The 24,553-nt window shown below is 52.1% G+C and overlaps 7 protein-coding genes across 7 annotated transcripts; 3 read left to right on the top strand and 4 right to left on the bottom strand.

Moving 5' to 3' along the window:
- Positions 1–265: 265 nt before the first annotated feature.
- On the top strand, positions 266–4,371 carry A1O5_12691 (uncharacterized protein; the record flags this gene model as incomplete). The annotated part of the gene is made up of 4 exons (XM_007753260.1): positions 266–1,023; positions 1,073–2,853; positions 3,020–3,235; positions 3,671–4,371. 4 exons carry the CDS (start codon positions 266–268, stop codon positions 4,369–4,371), a joined length of 3,456 nt encoding a protein of 1,151 aa, XP_007751450.1.
- Positions 4,372–5,319: 948 nt separating this feature from the next.
- Positions 5,320–6,088, bottom strand: A1O5_12692 (uncharacterized protein; the record flags this gene model as incomplete). Its single annotated transcript, XM_007753261.1, has 2 exons — positions 5,320–5,831; positions 5,893–6,088. The coding sequence occupies 2 exons, from the start codon at positions 6,086–6,088 to the stop codon at positions 5,320–5,322; spliced, it is 708 nt and encodes a 235-aa protein (XP_007751451.1).
- A 1,759-nt stretch (positions 6,089–7,847) lies between these two features.
- Positions 7,848–8,679, top strand: A1O5_12693 (uncharacterized protein; the record flags this gene model as incomplete). The annotated part of the gene is made up of 2 exons (XM_007753262.1): positions 7,848–7,889; positions 7,939–8,679. 2 exons carry the CDS (start codon positions 7,848–7,850, stop codon positions 8,677–8,679), a joined length of 783 nt encoding a protein of 260 aa, XP_007751452.1.
- Positions 8,680–9,049: 370 nt separating this feature from the next.
- Positions 9,050–9,916, top strand: A1O5_12694 (uncharacterized protein; the record flags this gene model as incomplete). The annotated part of the gene is made up of 1 exon (XM_007753263.1): positions 9,050–9,916. The coding sequence occupies one exon, from the start codon at positions 9,050–9,052 to the stop codon at positions 9,914–9,916; it is 867 nt and encodes a 288-aa protein (XP_007751453.1).
- A 25-nt stretch (positions 9,917–9,941) lies between these two features.
- A1O5_12695 (uncharacterized protein) lies at positions 9,942–10,760 on the bottom strand (the record flags this gene model as incomplete). The annotated part of the gene is made up of 3 exons (XM_007753264.1): positions 9,942–10,037; positions 10,183–10,582; positions 10,654–10,760. 3 exons carry the CDS (start codon positions 10,758–10,760, stop codon positions 9,942–9,944), a joined length of 603 nt encoding a protein of 200 aa, XP_007751454.1.
- A 1,476-nt stretch (positions 10,761–12,236) lies between these two features.
- A1O5_12696 (uncharacterized protein) lies at positions 12,237–13,299 on the bottom strand (the record flags this gene model as incomplete). Its single annotated transcript, XM_007753265.1, has 2 exons — positions 12,237–13,254; positions 13,292–13,299. 2 exons carry the CDS (start codon positions 13,297–13,299, stop codon positions 12,237–12,239), a joined length of 1,026 nt encoding a protein of 341 aa, XP_007751455.1.
- Positions 13,300–15,188: 1,889 nt separating this feature from the next.
- On the bottom strand, positions 15,189–22,925 carry A1O5_12697 (uncharacterized protein; the record flags this gene model as incomplete). Its single annotated transcript, XM_007753266.1, has 1 exon — positions 15,189–22,925. The coding sequence occupies one exon, from the start codon at positions 22,923–22,925 to the stop codon at positions 15,189–15,191; it is 7,737 nt and encodes a 2,578-aa protein (XP_007751456.1).
- Between the last annotated feature and the right edge of the window lie 1,628 nt (positions 22,926–24,553).

Raw genomic sequence — 24,553 nt, forward strand, 5'->3', positions numbered from 1 at the left:
CGCGGTAGGGGTGCTGTTGGTATGGCCAGCCTGCAATAACGAGGCGTGTTATTTACACCTCTATCCCCCTTCTCTCAACCCGACTAATGACTGACACCCTGATGAAACAGAGACCCACAATTCTTTTACCTTACTTGACGATGGACGTGAGTTCAAGCCCACACTTACCCTCCAGCACCAGGAAAGCCTTGTCTCTACTTTCAAGGATGAAAATCTCCGTCAGCCCTCCTTCACTGAACGGAAACGTGCTGACGACTCATCAGAAATGAATGCAGGCCTGTCAGAGCGCTTCAAAAGCGGTCGCCGCCATCCGAACACTCGCAATGCTCCGGAAAATTCTTTTGACGATGGCCCAAGTCCCACTCTCACTTTAGACATTCGCGACTACAACGCAAAACAAGAACGGATCCAGTCCACTTCAGACAAAGATGCCTGGCTTTCCCAGCCTGAGATCCCGACAAAACAAGAACTGGCAGTCGGAGAAGCTAGTCTTCTTCCGAACAAGATTGACAGCCCATACAAGAGCAAGGACAGATATCTCAAAACTCACTATGCACTACTTCGGGAGGATGCTCTCGGTTCCCTGCGCGATGCTCTCCAAGACTACTGCCAGGATCCCACGACTGGTGACACTGTGAAGTTCTCAGTATACGACCAAGTCCACATTGTTGGGTTTACTTTCACGCGACGAGGTGTTGCTGCCAGGATCAAATTTTCAACGCATCGGGCAGGAAGACGTATTAAGTGGGCCAACAGCAAAAGACTCGTCAGTGGCAGTATTATCGCTCTACTACCCGCAAAAACCAAAGTCGTAGATTTGAATGACATGGTTGTGGCCGTCGTCGCAGCAAGGCCGTTGGCAGGGGTGATGTGTGAGCCCCCGGAGATCGACATCTACTTCGGTCAGCCTGAAGATATTCAACTCGACCCACAGAAAGAGTGGCTCATGATCGAAGCAAAGCAAGGATACTTCGAAGCTTACCGTCACACATTGAAGGCATTGCAGAAGCTAAGCCAGGAGACGTACGTGTATTAGATGCAAGATATGGCTTGCTGCGCTAATACATCTTAGATTCCCCATGTCTGATCATATCTGCCATCTTTCCCCTTCTGTCCAACCTCCTGCATACGTACATGGGAATTCCACTCTCGACCTGAGCGCGGCTGCAATCCCGGCGCAGAAGCAAGAGTACTCCAAAGTCGACGTCACCAAACATTGGCCACCGGCACCCACCAATTCGCTAGACGACACGCAATGGGAGGCTTTGAAAGAGATCCTCACCAGGCGACTAGCTATTGTCCAAGGGCCCCCTGGTACGGGAAAGACCTATGTCTCCATGGTCGCACTTGAGGTTTTGCATGCCAATCGAAAGACGGCTTCAGATCCACCGATAATCATTGCTGCTCAGACGAATCACGCTCTCGATCAGCTTTTGGAACATGTCTCTGTCTTTGAGCCTAATTACATTCGATTGGGAGGACGTTCCACCAATCCGGAAGTCCAGAAGCGGGCTTTGTATGCGATTCGGAAGATGGAGAGACTCAGACCCATTCCAGGTGGCCTGCTCGGCAAAACCCACAGTCTCCTGGTTAAACAAACAAACGCCATGATTGCGATGTTGGAACCTTTTGTTATGTCGGGGCCAGATCCATGGTCCACGGGTCAGGTTTCTGGCCCCAAGGTGCTCGAGAAACTGGGAGTAATCAACACGCAACAAGCTCAATCACTCGAAGACGGTGCCTCGGAATGGGTCTCAGCAACCCCCACAACAGAAGGCCCCATACATTTGTGGCTGGACAAAGCACTCATTCCGTTTGAAGTCAAGTACACAGAGGAGAATTACGGTTTCGAGGAAGCTGAGGATAACGATCTCGAATTTGAGCAGCTCAGAGAAAACGAAGACTCCACGGGAGTCAATGATGAGGAGGACATCGAGTTGCTCAAAGGCCCGTGGAAAGAACTTCACGACAGATTCACTGTCCAAATACCGTTAGCCGCAGACCTTGCTAGAGCCACAAAATTGCTGGACACTGTTTCGGACTTGTGGAAAATCCCCAACTACTTCCGAGGCCCTGTTTACCATATCATTCAGTCGCGAGCGAAGGACGCAATTGCCGCCAAGTTCCGCGACGCAGCAGTGGTGTACAACAAACTCGTTAAAGACCATCTTACCGGCAAATGGGAACAAGATATCGTCTATCTCCAACAAGCCTCGGTTATTGGCATGACCACGACTGGTTTGAGCAAATACAGACCTCTGGTGGCAGCTCTTAAACCTAAGATTATCCTCATCGAAGAGGCGGCCGAGGTGTTGGAGGCCCCTGTCACAGTCGCATGCGTGGAGAGCCTCGAGCATCTCATCCTTGTGGGAGATCATCAACAGCTTCAGGGTCACTGCAGCGTTAAAGAACTAGAGGACAATCCTTTCTATCTGAACGTGTCTCTATTCGAGAGACTTGTCCGGAACAATATGCCATTCAAAATCCTACTCCACCAGCGTCGAATGATGCCCGAATTTCGCCGATTCATCTCCGTCCTCTACCCGGATTTGAAGGACCATCCTAGTGTAGCTGACCGCCCGGTCGAGCCTTGGGGTATGGGCACGCTCGCATCCTTTTTCTTTGACCACGAATGGTGGGAGGCGAAAGATGAGTCCCTCTCGACGTATAACTCGGAAGAAGCCAAATTCATTGCCGGCTTCTACCGCTACCTGTATAGGAATGGTGTCGACCCTGCTATGATCACCGTACTGACCTATTACAACGGACAACGCAAGCGCATTCTTACTGAGTTAAAGGCCTTCCCTGAGTTTAGGGCGCCTGGCCAGCTCAATGTGAAGACGGTCGATTCGTGTAAGTGACAGTCTCGTAAAGCTCTGCTCCTGCTTGTCAGCCCCGAATTTGGTTCTGTTTAATGGGGAAACGCTAGGTGCGGCCGCTTGTGGCCTTTCGCTAGGATCCTCTTCAACTTTGAAAGGTATTGATTTTATTGGCGACTTTGATACTGACCTTGCCATAGACCAGGGAGAAGAGAATGACATCGTCATCTTGTCACTGGCCCGGAATAACGAGGAAGGCAAAATTGGCTTCTTGTCCAACGTCAACAGAACCTGTGTAGCTCTTTCACGTGCGAAATACGGCTTTTACCTCTTCGGAAACGCCAGGACTCTCATGAATGGAAGTGGCTTGTGGCACGCTGTTCTCACACTGCTCGAAGAAAGTCCTAGGCGCCGAGGTGATGTTCTCCCCATTCAGTGCAAACGCCATCGCAGAACGACCTTGATGAAATATCCGGCAGACTGGGAGAATAACGAAGGGGGGTGCATGCAGCCTTGCGACACGAACTTACGCTGCGGTCACCCCTGCCCTCATCCCTGTCACCAATACTCTCACGACAACGTGCACTGCGCACAGGACTGTTATAAGACGCTGCTGTGTGGCCATCGTTGTAGCGGCAAATGTTCTCAGATATGCTATTGCGATTGTGAGGTGTTTGCGAAGTCCGATCAAGCTGGAGGGAGGGGAGATGGGTGTGTTGGGTTTGTAGAAGATATGGGGAGATCACAGCTCAATGGTCAGAAGCTTACCTATGATGGCAGCGCATCTTGCTTACCTCAACAGGGCGTTCCTCTCGATCATAGAAACGATATTGGCCTACCCCGTATCTCAGCATGGGGCCCTTATGTTGATGTATCACCCTCGACGCGGCCGGGACCGCCGAATCAAGGCGATCCGGGAGCGGCGAGTTGGAAAACGGCATCACAGAAGACTATGAAGACTCATCCTTTATCTCCACAAAAGCAGGGTGAACTCCGGAAAGGCTGGAAAGACTTTGCTAAAGGAGTTTTTGTTGCTGATGATGAACGTGTAAATTCGCTGACAGCGCAATCTCCCTCTGGCCGGCACCATAGCGGACCTCCCGAGGTGAACACCCGACATTTTCTTCCAAATCAACCAGCGATTGCGTCTTCAAAAGCCCAGTGCGAGACTCAGAGAAGCTTCACTCAGGTATCACCAGTTAAGAAAGAAGCTGTTGTAGCCATGAGCAATGGCAGAACAAGATATTTGCACAAATACCAACTTGGATCGTCCCACAGCAGAGGCTCATTGCGCACCGAGGCACTCCGTGGTCAATTTGCAAACGATAGCAGTCGCACTGACAAAGAACCGGATCGAGTCTCAAACGTTCAAACTGGGGCAGAAAAGTCAGACAAGCGAGGGCCGAGCAACTTCGTGGAGAGGCGCAATAAACCGATGGCTCTTGAACCCAAAGAGCTGATATCAACAGAGCATAATGCCAGAGACAACAAGATCACCGACGATATCATGGATGATTTGAGAGAGTTTGATGGGTATTTCCGCAACGCCTGATTGGCAGCGACGGGGACGACAAAGCCACTATGCCATGGGGCACTGTTGTTGGAGCGTGAGCGGACGATATTGCAAATTTCAACCGACAACGCTATCGAGCTATTAATAGACGGGAGTCGTTGGCACCGACGGGGGCAGATTACCCACAAAGACGTCACGATTAGTAAACAAATCCAATCAAAGGCCACAAAAGTTCACGGGCTGGTGTGTAGGGAGATATCCAGGATTCAGTGGAAAAAAGCATTGTGGGCTTGCCTATGGCTATGGGGTCGAGGTACGGAGAAAGGACAGTGGCATTCTGCACCTTGATGTGAATGTATCCTCGGTTTCATTCGTATTGGCTTCGTCAAATCATGAGCTGATATGGACAAGGAATAGCTTTACAGGGTATTAAGAGCCTTCAAGTAGCTTGCTTTGCGCAACACGTTGATCTAGACAAACAAAGTTCCCTCAGACACGATCATTTCGTGATACCTTGTCCTTTCGACGCAGCTGTGCATCGAAGGAACACAAGGTGCTTTCGTCTTTCTTCACAGATGTCAATGCGTCCTCAATGACGCGAAGCGGGATATGGTTTCATCCATCGTGACCGCCAGGAAACCGAACTCCCCTGCTGCTGCTATGTACCGGTATGACGCCCTCAGAACCGCCCGATCCAAGAATCTTGGCAATTCTCGCTCGCTGGGAATGCACGCTGAGATGTAGGAAATGACATCGCTTGACTCATCGGCTGCAGGAGCCTCGGATACAATCGGCTTTGACGCCGAGTTCGCGAGTCGAGCGAACGGTAGCATCGAAATTCGATTCCAACTCCGATGCTGCGGGGAGGTGGAAGGATGGATGTTCTGTCCCCTTCTAGGTTGCCCTGTTGAAGCAGGAACCCAACTGGCCTATTCCGCCCGAGCCTATCCATTCAATCTTAATTGATTTTTCCACACCATCTCAAAGTCACAGTAGTAGGAGGCCTAAAGCCACGGCCAGTGCAGTGCTCAGATAGCCATACCGACTGGTGGATAGTTCCGTTGAGTCAGATGACAGAGAAGCCGTGGTGAAGATCAGGTCACTGGTGATCTGACTCGAGTTGAAACAGTTGCTGGCATTGACTTCGGGGACGTCTTCGGGTTCAGCGAAGGTGATGTCGACACAGTTGTACAGCGCGGCGCCGTGGACTGCAGTCTCGATGAGCTGGATCGTTGCGTTATCGCCGACATTGACGGTCACATTGGCAGGAAGAGGCACTTGGGGGAAACAGAAAGATCCTGGGTATGGATCTTTGCTGGGCCCGATGATTTGAACTCCGTTGAGCATGACGTTGGACATATTTTGAGGGGTTGTCCCCAAACCCAAATTGATGTAGATGAAGGCTGTTCCATGGCCTTGGAACCACCCAGGTTGGAATGCGACCGCACCACCTTTTACCGGCCATTTGGTACGATTTTGCGAGGTGGGCATACCACCGCCTGCCAGAGTCATGTCAGCAACCCCTCGGGATAAGGACAAATTTTGTCAGGAAGTACATACAAGGATACATCCACTGCATTCCATATGGATAAAGGTAGTCCTGTTGTGCCACGGATTGTCCGATAGCATATTGTCCTAAGCCATTTGTTTCTACCGTTGTGCCATTCGACCGTAGATTGTCTCCCCTCCAACCAGGATATGTTATGACCGTGTGCGCAGAGACGAGGCTGAGAAGCGAGAGCAGGACTAGTGCCATTCCCGAGGTCGATCTGCAGGGCATCCTGCCAGCGTCCGTCTCTTCAAGTCGGCTTATATCCTGAGGACTGCGGAAGCAGCGGTGTCGGGAGGAAGATTGCACAGTCAAGTGTTCTTCGAATGTTGCTGAGTGGGTGACCTATGTGGTCAATGGAGATCTTGGAAGGCAAGGCCAAGTCGGTCGCAGGCGGCGAGCTTCTGTCCAGGTGGAAAACTGTCGAGGAGCCATGATAACGGCATGGGAGTGTTATTTAGGTCTTTCCCCCCCCCCCTGTGACCTGTGGGATGGGCAAATGGCAATGGGGTAATGCAGGGCATGATTAGGCCAGACCAGCAGCCGCCCAGAAAATGAGGCGTAGAGACGCCGTGACTGGCTCGCTGGGCTTTCGGGATGTGAGACTTGAGTGTAGGGCGAGCTGTGAGTGGTTTGTGAAGATGAGTGGCACTTTTCGGAGAGTGTGAAAGACAGCAACCGGGTTGACTAGATTGACAGGTCTGGAGCCAGCTGTGATGGCGCATCTGATTCGAGGCAGGGCACCATCAAGCACCAAGCAGCACCAGCTGGTCGATGTGCATCTGGGGGAGTCGATTGGATGGCTGCTGATGGAGGTGGGCGGCGGTGGACAGCAATGCACGGAGCTGGCTGGTGAAATCCAGTCTCCTAAGCGCCGAGATGTGACAAGGATCTCCCTCGCTTCTCATCTGCCACCTCGCACCTGCCAGCTGCCATCTGCCACTTGCTACTTGCTACTTGCCACTTGCCCAGCTGCACTGTTTCCTCCCCCGCCCCGCCACCCACCATCTCACCACCGTTGGAGTTTCCCCTTCGGCGGATCATTGAACTCTGAGCACTGTACTGGGTACGAGGTACTCGGCGGTTCCCATCTCAACACCACGCGTTCCAGGCGGCTGCACAGATTGCGGGAGTCAGGAGAGAAGCAATCAATCACTTTCGCAAGCCGCTCAGCAAATGCGCTATTACGCCAACGCCACGCCACCCGTCAGTCCCAGAGAAAAAAATGCCATCTTTTCTTAGGTCTTACTTCGGACCAGGTCCTCCGTAAGTACGCGTTACCTACCGTATGGTGCAGATGGAGCTACTTCTGCCAAATGGCGGGCCTGAAAAATGGCCCGCGGCACGTCTTATCGATCCCATTGTGCAGCCAAATGTTCCTTGCACTTGTCACGGCGCCGAGTTCTCATAGTGCCTGTTCGCTCCAGCCCCATCCTCGTATTAGTAATAACTGCTGCCGAGTCCGGCTTTGCCGCATTCGGCCTTTTCTTGGTCTCTGGATTCGACGAGGCTAATAAATGCTCCCTTCTCGGCCCCCTCTTCAGCCTCGTCTTCAGACATCCACACCTTGGTGATCAACAGAACGGTCCATATGCTCCATCAATTCAGGTCCCTGATTATCTTTAGAGGCTACTTGATCGCCGACTGCATGTTGGTTTGTCCGTTTCACTTCGTCTTTTCGAATATGGCTCAGGTAAGCCAATTCGAATGCCTTCGGACGAGTGCAACAACCGGCTTCACTGCCTTTGCTGTCAAATAGGTGGGAATAAATCCATCATTGCTTACAAATAAGAAATCTGAACGGACACTTCGAGAGTGAGAAGTGTCTATATATTGTGTCGACTCGACCGGAGGAGATCAATGTCAACAACATCATCTGTTAGCAATCTCAACAATATATCTCCAGAAACCGTATCTTACGCAACCAGGCACCAGGCGACGAATCTGCAAGTCTTCCAAGATCGACATGCCATCTTTCTTGGTGACAGGCGCCAATCGCGGCCTTGGAGTAAGTCAGAAACCAAAACATTCAAGGGGCTCTCCTGACACCTCTCCAGTATGGTTTTGTGCAGTGCCTGGCCAAGGATCCCGAAAAGACCGTCATCGGCATCGTTCGGGACAAAGCAGCTGCAGATAAGTCTGTTGCTGCCGATGGCCTCACGAACGTCACCATGATCCAGGCCGAGGTCACCGACTATAAATCGCTGGTGAACGCCAGAGAAAAGGTGGCTCAAATCACTGGTGGATCACTCGACTATTTGATCAACAACGCGGCGTGGATTGACCAAAACACCGCCGGCAAGGGTCTGGACGACTTCGAAGATACACCGGAAACCCTGGATCGGGGCCTGGTCGAGTCTTTCAACGTCAACGTGGTGGGCGTGATCCATGTCACAAACGTCTTCCTTCCGCTCATCAAGAAGGGTTCCGCAAAGAAAGTGGTCCTTATCTCCAGTGGAATGGCTGACCCGGATCTTGTCAATTCGGGGATTTTCGCTGACGGCCCCTACACCATCAGCAAGGCCGCGGCAAATATGGCCATGTTCAAATATAATGCAAAGTACAAGAAGGAAGGCATTCTTTTCTTTGCCCTGTCGCCTGGCGTAGTGGCAACTTGGAAGGAAGAAGAAGGAGAGCCCCCAGTGATCAGTGAACTGAGAAAGAATGCTCCGGGTTGGAAAGGACCTCTGACACCGCAGGAATCGGCCGAGGCTTGCCTGAAGGTGATGCGGGAGTTCAATGCGGAAGAAAACGGTGGCTCTTTTGTGTCTCACTATGGGACCAAGCAGTGGTTGTGAGGTTATGGTGGAATAGTTCGAGCTGAATGGAGTAAGTGTAAAAGGCCATTGAAAGATCCTATGCTCTACAAACTCGGCCGGGTCTTGGCGGCCACGCTTTGATAATTTCTCCCAAATCGTGGATGAGGATCCAGTACTTCTGTGCCTATGTACTTCGACATGTCCTACAGCTGCAGATCATTCTCCGACACAAGATCGAGTTCCTCCGATATGTGCGCGCGGTGTCTGCAGTCTAGGGGCCTCGTGCAGGAATTTTTCGGCGGCCGTCTCCTTCATTCACCTAACGATCCTCTTCTTGCGCTTTCCTGCCCACTTGGCCCTTCCTTCAGAGTTCCGCCTTGAGGCTCGGATCACGGGCGTGGCTCTCACAATGCCTCATACAAGTCGCAAGAAAAAGAGTCTCCACAGCAAGAGGAGGGAAATTTTGGACGATGACGGTTGGACAAGAATCACATCCGGCTTCTCAGCGCCACCGACAATCCAGACGCCCCCGACTGACAGCGAGTCAGAGCAGGACTCGAATTGGACTGCTGGGGGAGACGCTACCATAGAGCTCTCTCCACCGATCTCTCTCCCAATGTCGGCCGCCAAAGGATCAACGCTTGAGACAATGCGAGCGCAGTTCGCCGGCCTTGAGGCGCGATGGCAGGAAACGAACCTCTGCAAGATGCTTGAACAAACAGTGACAGACAAGATCTTGACCGGGAAATGTAAAGTATCTAACTGTGCTGTTTTCGGGACAGGCAGCTTTTGCGGCGATGCGGTTCATTGGATTGACAGACACGAGTCGGCATATTTTCAACTGGCGGCCTTCAGAACCGTGGTCAAAGCGATGGAACGAATGCAGGCTCATCCTCTGCAAGCGTATGCCCAAGAGCCATATTACAATGATTTGGATAGCCTCTTCCTGGCCAGCCTCAATATCACCAAAGTTGACCACCCAAAAGCATTCGAACTGCTTGATCGGAATTCGTTCGTCTACTCTCCGGCTGCAGAACAAGAGATTGAGAGTCAGATCATGTCTCGCGGTCCACGGATATGGCTGCACAGATCTTTTGACCATTCGCTTCTGGGGGGCCAGGAAGCAAAGGCAAGCTTTGAGGCAAAAACAAAGTTCAAACAGGACCACGAGCACGCAGAAATGCCTGAGTTGGCTCTCAAAAACTTCCCGTTCCATGGCTCAGTGATGTGGTGGCGCAAAGACGATGGCATCCAGGGGCATGTCCAAGCCTCATGACAATCTGTATTCACTCAGGCTCAGATCACTTGATCTCTGCACTATGAACAACTGTCCCAAAAGCGTCATTCAACTCCTTCAATACTGCCTCGGTGACCTCAGCCCCACCAAACCCGGGGATCTGTAAAAGACGTCAGAAACCGTGCTGGCCTGACCGTTGGGCGCGGAAGAGCTGCATGCAAGCGCAAGAAGAATCGAGATATTGACTTTGTCGGACACGTGTACCGCCTTACCGGTCAAGGTTTGGGGGCCTAGGAACAACTTACATCTCGATCTCCGATGGCATCACTGGCCAAGAGGACGTTGTATCCCAAGTCATTGCCCGCCCGGGCGGTGGTGCTCACACAAACATGTGCCATGTAACCCGTCAGGACCGTTTTCTTGCCCCTCTCCCCCAGACTCGTCAAGTACTCATGCAGATCTGTGCCGGCAAAGCTGGAAACGGCCTCCTTCTGAATCACCTTTTCGCCCGGACGGGCTTTCAACTCGTCAAACTCTTCGGCAAGTGGTGTGTTGGGGGTGAATACTGGGGCGCCTTCGGGAGTCTTGTGGACGACGTGGACAATGTTTTTCCCGTCTCCAGCGGCACGGTATTTCTCGAGTAGCGAAGCAATGGCCTTGCGGGTCTGCTCTACATTGACGGTCTTGAGGTTGCCTTGGGCGTATCTGGGCCATTTGGTCAGGATCAATCAGGGAAGATTGGGCCAAGTGGCAGCGGTGGGCCACTGTCAACATACTCATTCTGCGCATCGATGATGACCAGCGTGCTGTCGCTTGGGGAGGCAGTGGCGGGGGCAACGCCGACCATCTCCCTGAAAGACTTGGCTTGGGTCGCCGAGGTCATTATGAATGCGGACAGTAGACACTCTTCTCAGACAGAGGGGCCGGGGCCGGGGGGGTTTCGACACAAAGGAGAGGGACTTGGGGGTTATGGATGGTGTTTATATGTATGTCTGTAATGCTTCCTCCCTCCGTCCGTCCGTCCGTCAATCGTCAAGCATGGGGATCCGAAATAAAAAGAATCCGCGGGGAGGGGGGGAGAAAGGAAAAAAGTTCTGCTCTCCTTCCCTTCCTTCCTTCGCCGGTGCCGCTCCACTAATATAGTAATAATATTTCCAATGCGTGTCCACCTGGGGATTTTGTCATCAAGAACAGGCGGACCCAAAAACTCTCACGCGCTCGCTCGCTTGCACTCCGGACGCAGCCCCTCACTAAGAAAGGCCTTAACTTCCTCGACGAACTAAACTATTCGACTAACTGAATGTTAGTTGTACATTGTACATTGAATAGCAGAATTAGTACTCGGGTACCCAGGTAGGTAGTTGGGTAGCTATGTAGGGAAGTAGGTAGGTTAGAACTCCGTCGCATTCGGTATACTTTTACTCTTCTGCTCCCGCCGGGATACAATGCTGTCGATGACGACAATATCACGGTGGCTAGGATTTAGCTGGGCGGTACGTACTAGGTAATGGTGGTGGTGGTGGTGGTGGTGGTGGTACCGAGTACGAGGTACATAGTGATGCAGATGCAGATGACAGGAGAGATCTCCAAGCCCATTCGCTTGTTGTTCGTGTTCGTGTTCGGCGGTAAAGTGCCTGATTCGTTCCCCTTCACACACCCCGCCGGTGCGATCATGACCCCAGAGACCGCTGGCAGTCCCGAGACGTGTGGGCGATATGGCGTAACGTGATGTGATGCGGCGGATGGTGATTCTGATCCCAATCTAGCCATCGCCAAACTCCTGGAGTCGGTCCAGAAGGGAGACGTTCAAGGGGGCAGGCGGGTACTGTATGTGATGGTTTTACAAAAGACCTGATATCCCCCGCCTGAATCGAGGGCGGAGTATCGAGGATGGAGGATGCAGGATGCAGGATGCTTACCATGCAGAATGTACGAGTTTATGGGGATTGATTCCTCAAAAGACGGAGAACGACATGTATGCTCCATACCTGCATGTACCTTCAGTAACTTGTCAAGACAATACCAATGTCGAAGAGCATGTTATCGACTGAATCGCAATCCCATTGCGCCTACCCTGGGTCCTATCCTATCCATATATATTGGTTCAGCAACGGCGGGAAAGAAGCAACCTACATTGTCTTCTCTCGTCTTGAGTCATATAATTGTCTTGCCACCATGTACACACAGGAGATTTGTCAAAGCATATGCACATGAATATATCCGGTAAACTTAGCCCAGATGACCCCTTTTTACCCATTCCCATCCACCTCCATATTACCCACATGCTTCTAAACCTCATCACCCGCCCTTTCACCTCGCCTCACCACCCCCGTCTTCTCCCCCCCATTCAATCTTGACTCTACAATCTGGAACCGTGGATGATCTTCATATCCACAATCAACTCCCGTCCACCATCATTGATGACCAGCACTCGGACGCTGCCTCTGCCGTCGGCGAAGGCTCGATCAATCCGATTGAACAGGCCGCCCTGGTCAATGACAGACAAGCCCTGCTTGACATCGCCGCTCTCGGTCATGCAGACAATTAGGCCGTCCTCGCGGATATCCAAGACACGGTACTGCTTGAAGACGGGGCCGAGCATGGTCTGCACGACTACGGATGGAGCGGGATTGCTGATGAAGGAGCTCTCCTCGTGCAATTGGCGGGTGAAGAGGTCAACACCCAGGTAGCGGTACTGGCCGGTCTGAGAGGACATGCTGATGCGGATGACCTGCGAGGGACGGCCCTGAAGAAGGAGAATGTCGCCGATGCGGATGAAGTGGCATTGGATGGGCACACCACGGCCGCCGAAACGAGGCTCGACGAAACGGACTTGCTCAACGGAGCCGTCACGGACACGGGTTGGGCCACTGGTCTCTCTTGTATCTGTCACGACAACCTCCTCACGGCCACCGTCGTGGTGATGGTGGTGGTGGGAGAAAGGGTGCATGATGCGGTCGGCAGCACGCTCCACACCGCGGCGGAAGCTGTGGTAGTTTCCGTCGTCGTCGTAGTAACCCATATCTCTTCTTCGAACTGGTTGATCGACCTTGATCTCTTGCTTCTGGACTGTGATGTCGGCTTGGACGGGACGGCGACGTTCGTATTCAACGTCGTAGGTGGGATCGACGCGGCGGCGGTACTCTCGCTCAGTGATGTCTAGCTGGGACTCTAAGGTCTTGTCGTATGTCTGCCGGCGGTCGTAATCAACTTCAACGTGGTCCCGGGTGTCCCGACGATCGATCTCGATGTCAACGTTGGTAGCACGCGTGTCTCGGCGATCAGCTTCAAAATCGACGTTGGTGGGGAATCGCGAGTCTCGACGGTCGACTTCAATGTTAACGTTGGCGGCTTTGTAGTCAGTCGGTCCGCGGTACCTGTGAGAGACAGAGACGGCAAGTTAGCAACGTGCACGGGTGCATTAGGGGTCCATGCGTCAGAAGCATAGGCAGCACAAATGTTAGCCCCCCGGGGGGGGGGGGGGGGGGGGGGGGGGCATTGGCACGGAACGCATTGAGGCACGTACTTTTCGCGTGTGAGCTCTACCTCGGGGTGTCTTCGATCACGCTCCTCGTAGATACGCACGTCCTCTCGTTGATATTGGTCGCGGCGTGGACGGTTGTCTCTCACGGAGATGTCGACTTCTTCCTTAGAAAATCGAGTATCTTCCCGTCCGACGCGCGAGGAGGGTCTGGGTAATTGAACTTCCCCTTCTACCTTTGTGACGGTAGTTTCTTCGGCAGAAGCGTCACTCCTGTACGTAGACGGGAAGACACTGATTGGGATGGGGACTCGGGCGTCAAAGTCCAGGTTGCCAGCTCTAAAAGGCGCCTCAACTCTCTTCTCCCTTGCGGCAGTCGAGAGTCAAGACTGTCTTTTGGGGGAATCTGGTTCTCTGGAGGGAAGAGACGAACGACCAGTTGCAACGAGGAAGCCAACAATGCACGCTGAGCAAAAGGAGCAACAATGCTTGAGGTTGTAGAGCAAAAAGGCCAAATGTGTGTGAGGTTTGTTTATGAAGAAAGGGGAAAGAGAAAGAGCAGGGACCATCAGCAACAAGAGGCCTTTTTAAGTGAGTGGAGATTGAGATTGGCACCCTTGGGGGGGGGGAGCTGGGAGCTGATTCTGTGGCCAGTGGCCCAGTTCCCACACAGAGGTGCTTGGGACTGCACAGTGCACAGCACAGACAACAACCGACACGCTTGTTGACCATGTTTTGCCCTACGGACCCGGTTGTCACGGTAGCGAAAAACGCGAAATCCCAATGTAGTAAAGTGGCTTTTCGGCTCAGTCATCGCCGATTCCGGTGTTGGCCCAGCTGCTGCCTGCGCCCCTTCACACCATTCTTTCATTTCTGTCCAATTTCTTCGTCGTCGACAGGAGAGCGACAAGAGACTCTGGATATTGATGAATACTCCGTACCGATTGACAGCCGCCCTGATGGACCCAGTACCGGCCTGTCCAGATGGTGTGCCACACCTGCAAGCTCCGCTCCCCAGCTCCCCAGCCATCCAGCCATCCAGCCATTCAGCCATCCAGCCATTCAGCCATCCCGCCCCCCCTTCGAGCCCAAAGAAAATCATCGTGTATCCTGATCATTGGCCTCGTGTCACTCTCATGCCTCACCGACGCAGCCAAAAGAAGCCTCTCATGCATTCCGCCCTGACTTTCCGGAACCCGTGCATCACATCTTACACCGTTCTGCCAGTTGACGTGAACAACGTGAAGAGGGCGGACATGCTTGACGCGTGGGCGAGCACAGCTTGGGTCTTGCCTGCAGCTTCTCAGCTGTCTCCCGTCGAGCTTAGCTGCATTGGCGCATATGCAACCAGCTTCGGCTTCCTATGCAGCTCGCAAACTCCCCCACCCAACGACGGGCCACATCAACAGGGATGTAGATCCAAAGAGAAACATATCCCAAAGACATTTGTAGTGAGATCAATGCATGTGGAATTCCATGACAGTTGGTGCCTTTTCCTTTTCCTTTGCTTTTTTTTTCCCCCTCTTCCCTCCTTGCTCTGTCCTCCCATTGCTCCCTCCTAGGGGCTCATTGCTCTTGGGGTCTACGCGATCTATCCAACCCTTCCTTCCCCCTCAAAAAGGCTTTTCTAGGTGCCCGCAAGTATGGTAAATCAGCCAACTCAAGTCGATATAGCTCAGTGCTCGTATTCAAAACTCGCCCACGCGCCACTGAAACCTGCGCCTTGCTATGCCTTTTCTAACTCACAATTGGTGTATTCTGCATCCCTCCATCACAGAGGACGGCCCAGCAAAGCATATTCTGCCTTAGTGCCTCTGCACACAGTTCCATTCATACTGCATCCGTAGTTAGCCAGAGATCTTTTGTGAGACAGGATGTCGAGGCGGAGAAACTCACCACTCGCCCGTCCTCATCCCCGGTGTACACAACTTGTGGCATCGGCAGGATGCAACTGATCCCTGCACTCACATTTGCTCCATCATCCCGGCTGCTGTCAGCATGATTGAGCTGTCGAATGAGCTCCAATTCGAAGCGGCCCCCGCGGGTCACTTTGCTCCAGATACGGACCTGACCCCTCTTGTGGCCTGTAAAGACGAGGTCTCGTTCCAGCCACTCGTTGCCCGCTCCCTCGTAGCATGCGCACGACACAATGCTCTCCTGCGAGCGCTCTCCAGAGTCCTGTCGCAGCAGCAGATCGCCGTTCAGCGTATACATGCTGATCTCATGCCCATGACAGAGGATAATATTCCCCGTGACGTCGTTGATGGCCGCACATTGCACTGGCAGCTCATCATCCAACTTGCGGATGAATTCGCTACGATTGAGATCCCAGAGCATCACCTGTCCGTCCGTCGAAGCAGACAGCAACGCATTGAAAGACTTGGATATGGCCAATGAGCTCACCGGCTTGCGGTGGCCGAAAAGTGTGGCCCGCGGATGTAGTTCTACACTCTTCCCGTTTTCCATGACTGTCCATACAGCCACGGTGCAATCTGTCCCAGCAGTGATCAGCGTTTTCGAATCCGCAAACAGCGCACAAGACAACTGTCCGATGTGCAAATGCTCAAAAAGCCCGATCTGCTTCCTGTTCTCGGTCGAGTAGAAACGGACGCTGTTGTCGGAAAACCCCCATTCCAGGTACATCTCGTAATCGGGAGGAATGTTCAGTCTGAATGGCCCAGAGCAGAGCAACCGGTCAGACTTCCAGGAATATCTGAGCGAAGCCACTCGTTCCCCAGTCTCCAAGAGAGTTGATGGGATACGAGTCAATGATTCCGCGGCCGTGTCAAGCCGCTTGTAACGATGCCGGATTTGCTCCCGTGCGGGATGAGGTTTCGTAAAGACCTGATATGGCGTCTGACCGAAATTATGGATAATGCCAATGGTTGCGAGCCGTTCCATCGGGTCGCTGATGGCGTCCAAATCTTTCGCCCCTTGGTATGATAGGTAATGGAATACGTTCACGGCCTCCACCGCGGCTTCGCCCTTCTGCTTACTGCCAAAGATCAGATCAATCCATTTGTGTAGGTTGCGGCTAACATAGGGACTCTCAAGAGCCTCACGCTGCTTGGCAATAAAGATGCGAGGGTCGCCTTTGGCCCATGGCGGAAGCTCAACATTTCCGATTGACTGCGAGGTTTGCCTCGTTCCGAAGTCGAAATCATTGACGTTGACCAGAAACTCTGGCAGATAGTAAAATTCAGGGGTCAATTCGCGGACGTCGGTCATGTTCATGCGAGCTGCAGACCTCCAAGCCCCTTCTATCGAGAAAAACATGCGATCGGGATGGTCAAATTTGCCCCCCTGCAAGAGGAGATACGACTTGACGAAGGGTTGCAAGCGAATCAGATAAGATGTCACAATCATTGCCGAGGAATAGTGCGTTCCGTAATGAAAAGCCGGAGTATTGTTGTCGCCCATTTCCGCGAAAGTTTGGTATCGTTCTCTGAACTCTCTCTCACGTTCGATCGTCTGACAACCCATGGGTTTGGAGAGATCACGAAATGTCCTTGGATCTGTCAGGTCAAGTTCTTCACTGGTGTAGTCGGCGATGACCCATGGGAACACAGGGTACTGTGTCAAGTCATTGTATGTCCTTCCAGCCATCGTGTTAATCAGCATCAGATAGTGGAAATTTGACATTTCCCCCTTTTGCCATTTCCGAGTTGCTGCGAGAGAGCTCGACTGCTGACCAAACACATTGGCAAACTTGGACCCAAGTGTCTGGGGTTCATCGTCCACACTCCTCAAAGTCTCATAGCGCCAGGCTGTCTCCGAATGACCGCTCGGTCCATTGGGTGAAGGGGCTTTGGCGCTGATAAGACTGTGCAAGTCATTCCGGATCTGAGGCGAGGTCACAGTCAGCAAGTAACTTCTCCCATCGCCGAAGAAGATCTCGATTGCGACATCTCGAAAGAGGAAGCGCCGCTTGGAAACACTGATGATGTTAGACCACTTCCAGCTTCGAGTCCCATGTTCATCACTGCGCGAGACGATCTTGCGTTCCGTGACATCTCGCCCAGAGATCATTCGCACGTAGGGATCTCGCTCTTCTTGTGGTGCTTGCCAAACATTCACAATCTCGCCGTCGGCGCGTTGAAAGAAATTGTCGAGGATATAAACATAGTCTTTGCCCAGAATGAGCAGACCCTCCACAGCTTCAAGTCCGAGAATCCGCGAAATGTTGGCAACATGCTTGACCTGATCTCCGCGATGGAGACTGCGCATTACCTTCCGATTCTTGTCCTCGAATTCATCCATCTCAGCATTTGGATCCTCAACCAATTCGAAACTGTCTTCGCCTTCCATAGCTTCGCTCTGGGTATCGTTGCCGGCTGACTGATCAGGAGTTTGATCACTACTTTCTTGAAGTGCAGGGAAAGGCTCGGTCCCAGCGCTCACGGGCTTGGGGGTATCGACAACTGGTGTTGTCCCGCTTGGCGTGCTCCCGCTCGGTGTGGCTCCGCCTGGGGTGACGCCTATCGACTCGGCTGTGGACATTTTGGTGTTCCTAGTATCAAGCCGCAGTTGTGGCATGTCAGACCCTTTCCGCTTTGGCTGCTGATCTTCTTCTGTGTACGTGTAGTCCTCGTGTAGTCGCATACTCATTCGATTTCGCCCTTCTGTTTGATCCAATCTCCATTTCCTGGGTTTGTTGACAGCAAACAACCCGGGTGGTTTACTGGTATCTCTTTGCATGCGGTTGAAGGCGGCTTCGGTGTACACAAGATCATCCTGTTGGTCTTGGAGCAGTCTCTGATGCTTGAGATATTCAGAGGAGTAGATGTTAGCTGTCCAGTTTTCGAAGGCGAGCTCATGGCGCCGGATCAGATCATCGCGGTCAGCCTCTTCTCGTGCCCATTGCTTCACCTTCTCTCGTCGGCGTGCTATCCTCATACGACCATTTTCTTCGGTCCTCTTATTTTCCGAAGTAACAAATGCATTCCACTGCTTCGAGAGTGTGTCAAAGAACAAGGAATCAAGTTCACTTCGGTGCTCATCGACCCAGTAAAGGAACGTTTCATTGTCAATTTCAACCAGCTTCGAGAAACCGCCAGCCAACCCTTTTTGCTCCGTCGTATCGGTTTGCCCAAAGATTGCTGCCGCTTCATCAGGCTTTTGAACGAGAATGATCCTCCACAAATTGGCCGCCGCTTGTCGTACAGCATCGGTTGAGGAGATGAGGTTGGCGTACAGAAGGTAGCAAATCAACTGTAAATTGGCTGATTGGGTGTCTTCGCCAGAGAGTAGGACCGTCTGCCAGTATGTCAACTTTTCCAGAAAGGGTAATGAGTCGTTGTCGTGGATTGACGAAAGACTAAGAAGGACTGTCCGGAAAACGACAGCGCGGACGATGGCAATTGTTTGAGCACACAGCCGTACGCTCTTCAATTTTGAAATATCAGGGCGTTGAAGATATTCCAATATAGATCCCGACAAGTCGAGGACCGGATCCGCACCGCCAATAAACCATCCTTCGAACAGAGCCTCTTCAAGGTGCCCAAAGAGACGGGCTAGATTGATCAAAACCCTTGGCTCCGTCAAGAGCGTCTGATTTAGAGCGATATGGTTCGCGAGCTGCGACACGGTGTTTCTCAAGATCCACGTTTCGAAGTAGGACTGGTGTTCGATGAACCCGGGCGGCGTTTTCAAAAATAGGCCAAGTCCTGGAAACTCTTTCCGGACAAGAATCTGATCCACGAAAATAGATATGAGGATCTCCAACAAGCTCTGAACAATAGAATGACCGTCATGGAGTTCTGGTACTTTTCCCGTGGCCGAGTTCAAGCCACGAGAAGCTGAAGCTGCAGTAGTGGTGACAGATCCATTGTTGCGGGCATGGTCCTTGGTGACAAGGACAAAGGACGAGCCTCTCCGAAGGGTCTTCCCTCTGGTCGCCTTAGATGAGGTTTCTGTGTCTACCGTCCGGATAACCGGGGGGGTGGTTGAGAGCGGATGAACAACAACATCTCCGCCATCAAATGTAAGCGTCGAATCCCGGGCATCCAACTCCGTTTTCGCTTGAACCACATCAGAACCAACCACAACAGGGAACAAAACTGCAAGGAGATCTTGAATGTACGATGACGTTACTGCAAAGTCTCGGAACTTCTGCGACCTGGTGTGGAGATCCGCAAGGAATTGGACAACAGTGTTGAACGTCTCGACATGCTGACTTGTCACAATTGTGAGCAGTGGATTCGGCGGTGCCATGGTTGACATAGAAAGTCTCTCAGGAGGTCCACCCAACTCTTCCAGTGGCGGCGCCAGGAAGGAAGCAGCTTGGTGCCTTTTCGACGACACAATTGTTTTCAAACCGCTCTGCAACATTCCCATGATGACCTCGAGAATTTCTGGGTAGAAAACTGAACGCTCTTTTTGATTGGCAAAGAGCTCGATGAATCCAAATAGGTCGAAATTTCTATCCAGATCTAGATTTGCAACGTCAAGATCAAATAGCACGGCGAACAAAGCAGGCCATAACGCAGGAAGATGCCACCATCTCTGCAAACGATATGTCATGATGGTGAAGCCAGAAGTCTTGGACGTGTCTTTGAATTTCTTGACATAAGTGTCGCCGTGTACAACGAGCAATCTTGCCAAAATCCTCATCGAAAGCACCACGACTTCTGGTGATGTCTCGGACAGCAGGTAGAGAAGCCATTTGTTCGTGACCGTCTTGGCAAATTTTTTGATCAGGCTATCGTCGCCTTTGCGGCATAGCATTTCTGAGTAAAGGCGCAGAACCTCCATTCCGATCTCAAAATGAGACAAAGTCGAGGCTACTTCGTCCTTGGGACCGTGAGATGACCCAGCTGACGAACTTCTTTGCCGTGCTTCCCTGCGGATGGGTTTCCGCGCTTGCAATCCCACATTGCGTTTGTTTACCGAGAATGTTATAAACAGTGCCAGTGAGCGTAAAGTTTCCGCCGACAATGTTTGGGGCAGGAGGACCTTGATTGCTGCCATATACTGTGGCATGATGGCCCGTGCGACAGGCTCCGATTTCAGTGCTTCCATCAGTCGTTTAAGCACTCTCATTCTTGTTAACCTCTTTAAGTTGAAGCGTTTGTATTCACTTTGCTCCCCAAACGCCAAGAATTGGCCAAAGTATAACTGTTGCACAGGAAGTGGTCCACATCTCCACAGGCTGGTGTCCGCTATCAAGACTTTGTAAGCGAGAGGGTTGTTGATGACAGACTTCGTGAGATCTTCAGAATTATAGCCGGTGAAGGAAAGAATTGAGGTCAATACCCGCATGCTCAACCCAGTTCTATCGAGTCTCGATGTTGGGATTGCCCAAGCGACTTTCACAGCTTCGCCGCTGTTCTGAGAGGGAAGGCTGAGCTTCTCTTTCAATAACATCGCCAAAATTGCGTACCCGCCATCCCTCTCCATTACTTCGCTGTTCCTCCAACTGTGTCGGACTGTTTCCAAGAGGATATCAACCCCGAGAGCAACGTCTTCCGTCGTCCGCGCTCGTTGAACGAGTCCCAGTCCGACGGCGCCGCAACCACCCAAACGCCAGCTGGCATCGTCCAATGACTGTGGTACTGTCACTGTGGGATCACCCATGAGAAGAAAAACGCCTCTTCCTTGGGTCAACGCGTCATTAATCGAGGGCACTGCGCCATTGATCGCCACAGCACTCATACCTGAACGGGTGTAGGCCACCAGATTTTTTGCTGCCAGCTTTGACAGCGACTTGACCAATTGAGTTTCATCAATGTTGTTTCGATCATCGCTATCGAGGATTGTTGCAGGGGAAACATTGATCAATATTTTGTCCTCGCGGATGAGACTGCTTGCTTTCTGTCGGATGGCCATGATGAGTTCTGACTGCTCTTCCTTTCCGGGGTGTAACATCTCGTTTCGTAAATTCAATGCTGCGGAGGCCTCGTACGTCTGGAAAGAACCAAGGCAATCCTGAAAATTGCCGTGATACTTTGGACCAAGATGGTAGAAGACGGCGATTAAATCATCGCTTATGGTCTCTTGAAACAGGATTGCAGAACCCAGCGACCACTTTGACAAGCAAGCCACTCCAGCAGAACTCGGGGATAGATCTTGGGGCGTACCGAAAAAGGCTTGGATCTTGACAATGTTTTGACCTCGATCATTCGGGGGTGCAGAAGGGTAGTTTGCCTTCTGTTGCTCGACGAAGTCTCCATCCACAAATAGAAAAGCCTTGGAAGAAGAGGTCGTCCGTGGTCGTTTGTGCACCACACAGATGTGATACCATCGATCTGGCTGAAAGGCAACTGATTTGAATCTGACACTAGGTCTGTTGCCTTGTATCGCAGTCTGCAGAATAAGGTGATGGGTGTCTTTCTCGAGGTAGGCTAAAACGAAACAGGTTTGAGTTCTGTCGAAAGCGCCAAAGAGTGTGGTGTGGGCTTGGGTATCGAAGGCGTCAAACCGCGCCCAGAGGCACAGAGTGTATCCGCCAGTGTCCAGAGGTGGGAAGGGTCTACCAAGCGTGGCCAGTTCCGTGGATGCATAGCCATGCTGGGACAGATCGAACTGCAGACTAGGCGGCTGCCGGGAAACAATGATAGCATCATGCAGGAATGAAGCTGCATCGGAAGATGTACTGGCCAGTTTGAAAAGAAAATGTGCATCATCCAGGTTGGAGATTCCTTCTTGACACAAAAGCAGGGCAACTTTCCTCATCAGACTTCTTTCAGTCGCAGATAGTTGCTCTTCAAAGATCAGCCTGAGAACTGCAGTGAAGGTTCCTGCTGTGTGTGCAGACACGATATTCTGCCTTGATATCAAAAGAATTTTCTCGAGGCTGAGTGGCAGTGCGACTCTCATAAGTCGTTGCGGAATCTTCCCAGCCTTGATACCGGTTGTCCAAAGCCCAAGCATCGCAGTTAGCAGCTCTGGCACTGCCAGCTCACTAACGTTTCCCAGCGTTTTGACAATGCCGGCTCTGGCTGAATTGATAGTCTCTTCTGAGAGTAGAGCTCGGTCTTGAGAGCTTGCGGACCGATCCAGAGCAGTGTAGATGTCCTGAATCATTTCCACGCCAGTAGCCGTTGCAAAGAGAATTCCAAAGAAGTGTTCCAAGTGTAGGTCGTCACCTGTCTGACAAGATAGAGTATTGAAAAATTGGTCCAACGTGCATTGCAGCGCAATCCATCCGCCACTCTCCACCTTTGTTCTGAAATATCTCTGATTTCCCTCATGTCCTTCCAAAGCCGCCCCGAGCACGCCGAACCATTGCGAAAGAGACTGAAGAAATGACTTTGCAGTGGCAGGAGGGTTTGCTGGCGCAGAGTAACTGTCAACGAGCGAGCGAAGTAGACGAAGCAACGCTTGGAAGCCACCCGCTCGTCGAAAACCACTGTGCGCTCCGTGGATATCGCTGTCATCTTTGAGGAAGTGGCGCAATTGCTGCAAACAAGTTGCCTGATCAAGACTGTTTTGCAGAGCACTGTAGGAGCTGTAATCGAGGCTGTCAAGGCTCTTGACCAGTTGTGCAATGTCCTTATCTTCCGGACGGAGAATGTCTGCGGTCGACACGGCCCGCGAACGAGTGTGAGTGTTAACGGTGAGGCCCATGTCTTTGTCCTACTCGGGCCCACCTCTTATCTGGCCTTAGCACCGTAGACGGGATTTCCTGCGACGGCATAGGGAGAAATAAAAGCGTGACGGAGTAGTAGGGTCAAGGGGAGTCTGGAAATCTGGTCAGAGACCGATCCAGCACGGGGCAGGACATCGAACGGTCAGCATTGAGCAAGGCCCCGAGCTCAGGCGGCGGGGGAGGACTGGGGGGGTCCGTTCACGAACGGCAGAGACGCGAGGAGGCGTGGAAGAGGGAGCCGGTAACGGTTCAGGACTGCAATTTCATGTAGTAGATTCGGGACGGAGGTCAATGGTCACTCTTGTAAATCTGTAGGAGCATTCCAACGTAAACGAAAGGGGGCTTTGTGAAAATGGAAAACTGCGGGTGACGTTGGAGTTCGCATTTTGTCGGAAACGCTAGATCTCTGTGGCCCCCGAACATCACCTCAGCCACGGATGATAGAGTGACACCGAGATCTCCAATACCGAACACTCCTCGAGACAAGATGTCATGCTCGCTACAACGGCTCCGGTTAATATTTCACAGGGATTTACGGAGTAGGGATGGCGACTTCGAATGCGTTGACATACATTGAACCCGTCGATGCTGGGACATGCTGGACATGTCACCACCGGCGCAGCTTTGATTACTTGCCCAGCAAGCCTGATTCAGTCTCCCCACCGCGCTCGGCTCCCACTGGAAAACAAACAGTTTAGTCTAGCCGGAAGCTACAAGGTTGAGGCTCATGCGGTCTCCGATGACTGTAGGTCGCCCACTTTCTTTGGGTGTGGCTGTCCCGAATGAGTTCGTCCGTCATCCAGGATTTGGGAGATCATCCTTCCATTTTATACCCCGATGCCAGGTGAGCTTTGCACGGGGGGACTTGAGTTCTCGGAGATCGTCCTAGCACCTTGGATTGTATCTTTTGCTGCATGCTCCTTTGGTCGTGCTGGGGCCCCCGCAGCGACTTACTAGCCATAACGTGTCGACCTGAATTTGCCCGAGAGGCGACAAATTGTTGACGAGGTAGGTGAACACAAACCGCGTGGAGTTCAGTTCAGCAACCTTGGAGATGAATTAGTGGTATAACCCAAAGAGGAATGGTCCGGGGTCGACCGGGTTATCCTCTTTAACGTCAAGCCATCGACAATGCCAACCTTCCGAGGACACAAAATTGTGAAAGAAAGCAAGGCGCGGTACGAGGTACACCAGTACTGATTTCGTCCGGGCAGAGGACGCTACGCTCTGGCACAAACCCTCCAAATCGCCACAGTCGGCTTTTTCTTCGCGCGTATGATTTGGACCTTCTTCATCCACATGAAATTGTCCACCTCGACATAACCTTTCCGGATCAGGGTGGTCCATTGGGCGACAATGATGGAGAGGACCGACTACCTGTTTGTGCATTTTACACCTTCTCCGGGAGATCGAGTGTCGCAAGAACTTCAATACGCCGCGTGCAAGGCCCACATAACTAGGAAGGTCCATCAGAAACGACGACAGCAGGCGAAGAAATAGGACGACGATCCATGCAGGAGTCGAACTTCGGCGCCAGGTCGTAGCTTATTTTCCCTGCCTATCGGATTCTGCGGCAACTCTAACCTATTCAACCGCTAGATGATCA

The sequence above is a fragment of the Cladophialophora psammophila genome, assembly GCF_000585535.1.
Source record: "Cladophialophora psammophila CBS 110553 chromosome Unknown aczJe-supercont1.36, whole genome shotgun sequence".
Taxonomy (NCBI): domain Eukaryota; kingdom Fungi; phylum Ascomycota; class Eurotiomycetes; order Chaetothyriales; family Herpotrichiellaceae; genus Cladophialophora; species Cladophialophora psammophila.